Source organism: Macrobrachium nipponense, chromosome 1, assembly GCF_015104395.2.
Source record: "Macrobrachium nipponense isolate FS-2020 chromosome 1, ASM1510439v2, whole genome shotgun sequence".
Lineage (NCBI taxonomy): Eukaryota > Metazoa > Arthropoda > Malacostraca > Decapoda > Palaemonidae > Macrobrachium > Macrobrachium nipponense.
In genome coordinates, this window is record NC_087200.1 from 127,546,174 (window position 1) to 127,556,128 (window position 9,955).

Sequence of the window (9,955 nt, forward strand, 5' to 3'; positions counted from 1 at the left end):
GCGCCATCTACTAACGAAAAAAACAACTAAATTTTGTTCACAAATGATACGCTTTCAAGTGATATTTCCACTTGAAAACACTTTGTATAACATAAAATAACCTTGTCTCATATAAATAGAGTTTCTTGAGATTCATTTACTCTAACTAGAGGCAAGGAAGTCGCTCTGATTTGAGTTCAACACAGCAAAACAAACTTAATTTGCAATCACCCTCAGCTGATTTCCAAAACATAACATTGACTGCTATGTTTGTATTTTATAATACAAACAAATAGTAATATGAAAATACATATAATGTTATTGGATGCAGTGAAGTAAAACAAAACTTTTTAAAATTTCTATGGAAAAGATGCATATCTATTGTGTTTGTATTTTATCATATCATACTAATATATGATTACTACATACTCGAATTTTATATCTCATACAAGATGCGACCCCCTTAAAATTAGCTCCAAAATTAGGGCTTCGGAAGTCGCATGATACGCGAGTATATACAGTGCTTATAACAATCATGCATACTCAGAGTGGAGTACAAGTGCACAACTAGTTGGCCTTTCTGCATGTCAAAATCCTAATGAAAACAAATTTTGTTGGGTATAGCCTATCAGTTTACTGAGGAGGATGAGAAGACAGACATTATATAAAGAGGCACCATAACCCATGACTTTCCAAAATAAGATGGCATAGCTTAGTTGGGGGACTATACTCATAATTAGTTTTCTTGATAGATCCTTAGAAAATAACGCTCATATTCCTCATGGGGAACTTAAAGAGACCAACTAATAAAAGAGAATAAAAGAGAAATTGAAAACTATAAATCCGTCAGTACGAAAGTGGAATATGAAGAGCATACAGTACATGAATTTGACTAATATACTCGAATACACTGCCAGTATTTACTTCACACAGCTTTAAAGTACATTGGTAGGCTATTGCCTTTCTGTTCATTTTTTGTTGAGGTGTTGGCCAATAAATTGCAAGGCAAACCCCTGAATAAGTAATGAGCTACATAACCCAATAAAGTTCATTCATTTTTAAAAGAAAATGGAATTTTATTGCTTATTTCAATCACATTGACAAAACTTTTATGCAAAAACCTTAGATTTACGTAATGTTCTGTATGGATTGTTGCCCTTGTTCATACCTTTAAAGCCTACATCTTAAAATCAATTTCAATTCTAATGACTCACAAGAGGTGCCTACTTACCCTCTACCACATTTGTTGATCCTTGTTCATTTTTTAAGTTCAGGAAATGGCTTTTAGGTGACAAACCTGATTATGTCAGGATGGGATGCAGGATAACTGGTCTGCCTCAATAATTAGCACTATGGCTTTTGTGCAATTGAGTTTTCTGTGAAGAATATAATTAAGGCCACCAAAAATAAATCTATCTTTCAGTGGTCTTGGTATAATGCTGTATAAGCTGCTGGTCACAGCCCATGAAACTTTCAGCCATGGCCTGGTGGTGGACTGTCCTATAGCATTCCCAGATATAAAATCATGGCCAACTTTAACCTTAAACAAAATAAAACTAGTGAGGCTAGAGAGCTGCAATTTGGTAGTGTGATGATTGGAGGGTGGATGATCAACATACCAATTTGAAGCCCTCTAGCCTCAGTATAGTGTTTAAGATCTGAGGGTGGACAGACAGACAAAGCCATCTAAATAGTTTTCTTTTACAGAAAACCAAAAAAGGACGATCTGGGTTATCTTTAGTGACCGTACAAGGCATAAAGTTTTATTAGTAACACTGATTCCTGCTGAGGAATATGGGATTCCCTCTTCAACAGATTCTCATTCTTGTCTATTAATGATGAACAAAAGGACAACAGCTAAAAATGACTTGCAGTTTGGATGATACCCGTAGTCATGATAATCGTTGTTCCTGTCTAAGAATGGTGAGTTCGCTGATCTTAGCTCCTGACAGCATGGAAATCACAAAAGCGCCTTCTGGAACAGATGGATTGTGGTAGTATTGGGACCAATAAAATGAGACTATAGGCAATAAGGTTGTATGAATAAGTCTAAGACTTAAAAGCCAACACCCTGGTGTTTTCACAATGGCAGACTTAAGAGTAACGGTGATCAAGAGTAATGGTGATCGAGGCTGACTCACTCACTGTTGCCACATCTGTGTGAGAAGGGAGTGTGGAAAGACTGGGGTAATTGCTACAGGTTGGGGAGAGAACACCTCCAGCCTCATATCTGTTTTATACTCCATCTCTCAGCACTATTCTAGCCAAGACCAACTATGAGAGAACTCTTTGATGTTGGCTCATCTGTCCTATAGTGGGACCATAAAAGTACTGTAACCCTTTTGAGGACTCATAGCAGCTACCAAAAAAAGGTCTTTCTTATGTTGATCTATGGTCTAAACCTACAAAAGTATACTCTAAACTTACCCAAAGGATCTTGCTATATCAGTAGAGCTTAGTGAAGTTCATTTTGGCATAATGCATGCCCTTTAACATATGCATTACATCAATCATAACAAAGTAAATGAAATGATAGAGCAGTTACTGTACTTAAAAATATAGTAAATTTAATGATGTATCTTACCTAAAAAAAAAATAGTTGATAACAAGAAAATGGACACTGTCATAATGAAACACTCCTAGCCTTGACATTTTTACTACAGGACGGGGCACACTTCTGAAAAATCAGAAGAATTTTAATTATGAATTACATGATTATTTCGTTTATTCTGAAGCATTTTGAAACAATCTGGACCATATATGATTGCTTCAAAATATTACAATACACATTTTCTGAATATTACAAAGAATACAGCACAGTTATGGTAGCGTTGGTAAGTTTTTCATGTTAATGGTACATAAATTACATCTGGACAAGGATTCTTGACACACTGTGTATTGTGTTTGGAATGAAGACATCTGGTAATTTTTAAAAAATTAAAAAAATTAAGTATCTGGAAATTTGGGAAATGGTTTCAATAAGAAAAAATGAATATTTTAATCAAATAAAAATAACGCGAATTTATCCAGACGTTTCCATTTCAGGTGGCTTAAGGCCCCTTAATGACAAGTTGTACACAACCTCTTCTGTCTTCTTTAGGGAGTATTTTAGCTCATCAAATTTCTTTCTAAGGTCATTTTTTGGAAAGAGCAATGAATAAGCAGCATGAAGATCTCTCAAAAACTGGCGTATCTGGAAAGGCCTTGTGTAGTCACCTGAAACAAAATCACATTGAAAGTTACAAGAAACATCAGCAATTAACATGTAGTACAATCTTTAACCTCTTAATACGGACAGGTATGGTTTGCTTTTTACTATTGCCAGGGTAATTACTAAAGGCTTCTGTAAAAGTTATTTGGTGCATATGAAATTTTGTATCTGAATGTTTTTGTGGAATACATATAAATGAATTTTCCTTAAATGGCTTAAAATAGATAATATGCCTACTGCTCAGCAATGACATTAGATGAAATGAAATAAAGTTTTTAATAGTGCCACAATCACTCTTAAAAATACAAAAACAGCATCAGACCCTTTGTACGGAAAATTTCACAACAGCTTTATATACTAAAACAAGCTCAAAATATGCACTTAAAATTTAACCCCTAAACGCCTATTGGACGTATTTTACGTCGAGATAAATTGTCTGTCGGGTGCCAATTGGATGTATTTCACGTCAACATACAAAAGCTTTTTTAAAAATTCGTGGAAAAATACTTATAGGCCTACCAGCCGAAAACTATTGGATCACGCACCTTGGGGGATGCTGGGAGTTCACAGATCAAGGTGTTGTTTTGTTTACAATCGTTATGCGGGCGCGCAAGCATGAATTTCTTTCTCCTCGCACTAAAAAGTATCAGTGATACATCTCAAAAATTATTTCGTCACTTTGACATAATTTTTGCACCATTTTATATTAGCCGTTACATGGAGTATTATATATGAAAATGAGCGCAATTTCAAGTAGAATACAACAAAAAATATTCATGCTTGTAGCTTTTATCAGTTTTGAAATATTTTCATATAAATAACGATAAGTGCCAAAATTTCAACCTTCGGTCAACTGACTCTACCAAAATGGTCGAAAAACGCAATTGTATACTAAAACTCTTATATTCTAGTAATATTCAATCATTTACCTTCATTTTGCAACAAATTGGAAGTCTTTACCACAATATTTTGATTTATGGTGAATTTATGAAAAAAACTTTTTCCTTACGTACACACGGTAACTCTTCCGAAAAAATCATACGTGCGATTGTCGTAATGTTTGCACCATTTTAAATTAGCCGTTACATAAAGTCTTATATATGGAAATGTGCGTAATTTCATGCACAATACAACTAAAAACAACCCATGGTTGTAGCTTTTATCAGTTTTGAAATATTTTCATATAAATAACGATAATTGCAAAAATTTCAACCTCGGTCAACTTTGACTCTACCGAAATGGTCAAAAAACGCAATTGTAAGCTAAAACTCTATATTTTAGTATAATTTGCAAAAATTTCAACCTCGGTCAACTTTGACTCTACCGAAATGGTCAAAAAACGCAATTGTAAGCTAAAACTCTTATATTCTAGTAATATTCAATCATTTACCTTCATTTTGGAATAAATTGGACATCTCTAGCACAATATTTTGATTTATGGTGAATTTATGAAAAAAAAAAAAAAAAATAAAAAAAAAAATTTTTCCTCACATCGCGCAGTAACTCTCCCAAAAAAATAAAAAAAAAATCATACGTGCAATTGTCGTAATGTTTTGCACCATTTTAAATTAGCCGTTACATAAAGTTTTATATATGAAAATGTACACAATTTCATGTAGAATACAACAATAAATAATTGAAGGTTGTAACTTTTCTCATTTTCGAAATATTTGCATATAAATCACAATAAATAGAAAAAAAACCACATTCGGTCAACTTTGACTCTACCAAAATGGTCGAAAAACGCAATTGTAAGCTAAAACTCTTACAGTCTAGTAATATTCAGTCATTTATCTTCATTTTGAAGTAAAAAATCAGTCTCTAACACAATATTTAGATTTATGGTGAATTTAAAAAAAAAAACTTTCCTTCCCTCCGCGCACGGATTCTCCGCTGCAAATCTCTGAAATGAGTACATCGCATTCTCGGAATATTTGCTCAGTTTCATATTAGGAGTTTCATAGAGTTTTATATATGAAAATGTGCACAATTTCATGTAGAATACAACAAAAAGCAATTGAAAGTTGTAGCTTTTCTCATTTTCGAAATATTTGCATATAAAAAAAAATTGACATTCGGTCAGCTTTAACTTGTCCAAAATGGTCGAAAACTGCAATTGTAAGCTAAAACTCTTACAGTATAGTAATAGTCAATCGTTTATCTTCATTTTGAAATAAATTGGAAATCTCTAGAACAATATTTAGATTTAAGGTGAATTTTTGAAAAAAAAGCATTTTTTACGTCCTCACGTTACGAATTCATGCATCATTTTGTGATAATATTTTCTCCGTGTTGCTTTGATCGTTTTACAATGTGTTATATAGCAAAATGATCGCAATTTAGTGTACAATACAACGAAAAAGAAATTAACTCGTTAGCTTTAACCGTTTTGCTAACAGCACGATTTGAATATGAAATTTTGTTTTCGCGCTATCATATATCGCATTATTTATATATGATAATGATTTTTTTTCCATTTCTGATGGTTGCATACTAAACTTCAGGCAATGACAAAAAATGAGCCAAAAATGAACTTTTAATCTTGAAAAGTAAGCGCACTGTGATTTTTTGAAAAAAATATTTTTGTCCACTTCAGCGCTCACTCTGAGACCCCCTCGGCATACATATTATACCCCTTCGGCTTTTAAGGGTTAAAACAAAAATTTCATAAAAAGTCCAGTATGCGCAGAATATCAATTTGCAATTTATGTCGAATTGACCCAACGCACTGTTCTGTGTGCACTACAGTGGACCCCCCGTATTCGCGTTCTCCAGATTCGCGGACTCACACATTCGCGGATTTCTCTGGGGAACGTTTCCCTGCATTATTCGCGGAAAATTCGCGCATTCGCGGTATTTTTCTATGATAAATATCCACAAATTCCTGGTTTTTTTGATGAATTTCATCATAAAATGCACTTTTTGTGATAAAACTATTAAAAAACCAAGTATGAAAATTTTTAGTGGGTTTTTCTTGAGTTTTAACTAACAAAATAGGCTGTTTTTAGCATTTTCATAGGGGTTCCAAACATTCGCGGATTCTAACTATTCACGGGGGGGTCTGGTACGCATCCCCCGCGAATACGGGGGGACCACTGTATATGGTATATACTACGGACTAAGAATATTCTGTAAAATGTCCTCTAAACATTCTGCTTCTCCTAAGGCTTCTGGCAAAGAGCCAAAGCGTCAAAGGCCCTTACAGTTAACCCTTAATGGACGGATTGATCCTCAGGAGTAGAAATAACAGGTTTAGGGTGGTGGAGATTAATCCTGTAGTTAAACAATATTAGGCGCCATCGATTTAGAAAGAATTGGGTAGGAAAGAGGTGCCAATGCTTTTATAGCCCATAAATTCACTTATGGCAACTTTCATACTGATTAAGATCACGAGTGTGGATGTCTCAGGACTTCGTTAAGTGCTTGCGACTTCAAGGAGGAATATTCTACGTCTCTCACATGACGTCTTTTTTTAAATTTGCTCGTAAATATACCAAGGGGTTGCTGTTGTTTTTCGTTCTAGTCTTTTATGATAGTATGTCAGTTGCAAATGTAATTATACAAAGAAAATTGAAAAGAAATATTAGAAAAAACATGTAAAAGTAAAAAGAAAAAGTTACTTAACCTTCATTTTTTGGTAAATTTATGTAAATATTTTTCAACAAATATGAGAACAGTAATTATAACTTTACAAAATAAAATAAAATTATTTATTAGGAAAAACATATACTATAAGATAGTAAAATTTATGACTGTCTTGTAACAGAGGCCCAAAAGGGGTTGTAAATAGTCATTTTCACCTTGTGGAAGGTATGAAAATTTTTTTAGAATTTTTTTCTTTCACCATGTCCATCTGCATATCCTCTTTCAACTGGTTGGTTTAATTTTTTCGTAAATTGGCTGACCATAAAGTTTGCTTGGCCTGAGGAGCTGCATATCGATATATTTATCTGTTCAGTAAGGGTTAATGAAAAATGAGGAGAAAATAGACATGATTTTTATGTTGAGAGAGGTCAAAAGGCATGGAGAAGTAGCATGCCATTAACATGTGGCAACGTGCAGTCGCCTACATTGAGAAGGAGTATGAACAAGGTAAAATACTCATGGAGGTCATTCTTGGAGAAGAAACAATAGTCAAGGCACGGGATAAGAATGAAGAAAGAGCCACAAATTTTATCAATACTATTAGTGAACTAGTGAAGCCCTATCATAACAACACAAGTCAACCGCCAAAGACGTTACAAGTTGGCGTGGCTTGGGCAAGCTCAAAAGAGTGCCACGCATCCCTATAACCAATCAGCTTCTTGTAGGGGGCATTTGAAACAGGCCGCACTACTGGTCAGATCAGTTCGTTAGCGGGTCCCAAACAGTACAGACTGGGTCGAGACACGAGAGCCCATTGCCCTGCATTCCCTTCGGCCGCCACACAAAGACGTGTGTCACCATGAGTGTCAATAAGTCTAACCTGCCATTCGGTTGTGCACTAGCATAGGTAACGTAATAATTACAGTTAAAGGCCATCTGTGTAGCTAAGAAGAATACATCTGTGATAAACGTTTCATCGATTATTATTTTTGCATGACCTCCATTGCATGTACGTAAACTTATCTCTCTCCTGTTTTTCCTTCATATCCCGAACCCACAAATGACCGAGATCAGGTCATATAATTTTGGTGTCAGTCGTGGGGTCCTGTAAGGTCCTGTGGTGTTCCTGAGTCCTGTAAGGTCCTTTAAGGTCTAGCGGATCCTATGAGGTCTTATACAGTCTTATGAGGTCTTTCGAAGTCTTGTGGCGTCTAACAAACGTTAGTGCTAAATAATTTTTGGCGACAAACAGTGATATGAAGTGAAATAAGCATGGAAACGAGAGAAAGTTCGATGGATGGTGATGACGAGGGAAATGGTGAAACAAACGAACTGGATAAAAACAGTTATGGCTAAAGCAATCGGCAGAAAAGTGGTGAACAGTGCTAAGAACGGTAATAATAAATCGAGTGGCCATACAATTTCGAAATGTGCAGTGCTAACCAGAAAGACAGTGTACAATCAAACCATACGATTTCGAAAAGCGCAGTGCTAACAAGAAAGACTGTAAAATCAAACACCAATATTTCGAAAAGCGCAGTGCTAACCAGAAAGACAGAGTACAATCACACCATGTGATTTTGAAATGCACAGTGCTAACCGGAAAGACAGTGTACAATCACACACCCTACGATTTCGAAAAATGCCGTGCTAACTAGACAGACAAAGTGTGATCGCAGAAATCGTTAATAAATAACCGCTGTTATAGACAGTTTCATGACCGAATTCGATGACAAACGGGCGAGAGAATAATTCCAATCTGCGGAAGTGTTCACAAAATATTAGAAAAATCCGTAGGAGACATACAAACAGACAAAGACTAGTGTGGGAGAATTCAAAATCGACGGTTACAGCGCCAAATTCAAACGACGGTGGTGCCGTGGTGGTGGCACCTGAACACCCTTCGTGACCCCCCGAGTAACCAACTCGTGTAGCAGACCAAGTAGAGGAGTAACAAATGCGTTTTGAACGGAGAGATGGCGAGCAGTCCAGCCCCATTGGGAAGGATGGAAGGTGGTAGCAAGAGGTGGTATGGAGGTAATGCCGGGAAGGTAGTACCCCTGGTTACCCCCAGTGCCGTGCGGGACTGTTATGTGCCGGGAACAAGGGACGCCTTGTTGTCTTGTTGTGAGGGAAGGGATGCAAATCCCCCAACCCTGAGAAGTAGGGGAGTAGAAGACAACCTGTCTACCCACGAGTCAAGAATGCTGGGACAGAGAGAGGTCGACTAGAGCCTCTCCCCCGTGACCCCGTGGGAAGGGGGAAGTCCACTCCTACTTCTGATCGCGACCTATTGAAGAGTAGAGGGATGGTATTAACAAGGTGAATAGTGCAGAAGTTCCCTTACCAACCTCGACCCATGAAGGAAATCACGATACCTGCCTAAGGTATGGATAGGATGCCGCAATGTTAGAATTAGAAATATCTGATAGACGTCAGATGACAGCCAGCAACCAGTGAGAGAATCCAGGCGCGATGTGAAGATACAAATAAACTAATAGCATCAGTATCGAACCGCCGGCACCTCTGCTGGCACTAATAGTTCAAGCCGCTGACCTGAGCAAATTGCACAGAAAATGGGAACATCTAAACCGTATGGCAGAGAGGGACAGTACAGGATAGTGTCTTGGGACACTGGGGATAGGATGAGAGGATACCCTTCACACCCCCGGAGGTGGGAAACCTTGCCCCGCCTAGAAGCCGTCTCCCTAACTGCTGTCGTGATTGCTAAAAAAATTGTCACTGATAGTAATATAAGTATTAGTTCGACTGCACAATGAACAAGTTGTGTAGCCCTTTAGTAGTCTGATCAATAGCATTTTGTGTTAGGGAAATGCAGATAGGGAAATTGTAGAAAGTAACGTTAGAAAAAAAATATGATTAAAAAAATCAGAAAAAAAAGGATGGTTTTCTTAGGCCGTGTTCTGATTATAGTTAACGTATCACGAGCGACAATACATTCCATTTGTCCCCATCGAAGAATTGTGATTAAGATTTAAACACAGTTATTGTAAATGCATTGAAGAGCTTGTTTGAGTAAAGTAACAAGACTGATATTTGTTGAAAGTAGTCAGATTTTCATTGGGAAAGAGAAGTAATTTTTAAATTTGATGATAAAGTGAGAAGAAATTGTATTTTTATCCTTGATACAGAGATACCCTTAGAATGTTAATTTATCAA

General features: G+C 36.4%; 1 protein-coding gene across 1 annotated transcript in view; it reads right to left on the reverse strand.

Moving 5' to 3' along the window:
- Positions 1 to 2,619: 2,619 nt before the first annotated feature.
- The window catches only part of LOC135219619 (translin-like), a 137,094-nt gene continuing 129,758 nt past the window's right edge, over positions 2,620 to 9,955 (reverse strand). The window contains exon 5 of the mRNA XM_064256528.1: positions 2,620 to 3,195. Coding sequence (XP_064112598.1) covers positions 3,002 to 3,195 — 194 coding nt within the window. The 3' untranslated portion in view covers positions 2,620 to 3,001. The remainder of the gene's footprint in view (positions 3,196 to 9,955) is intronic.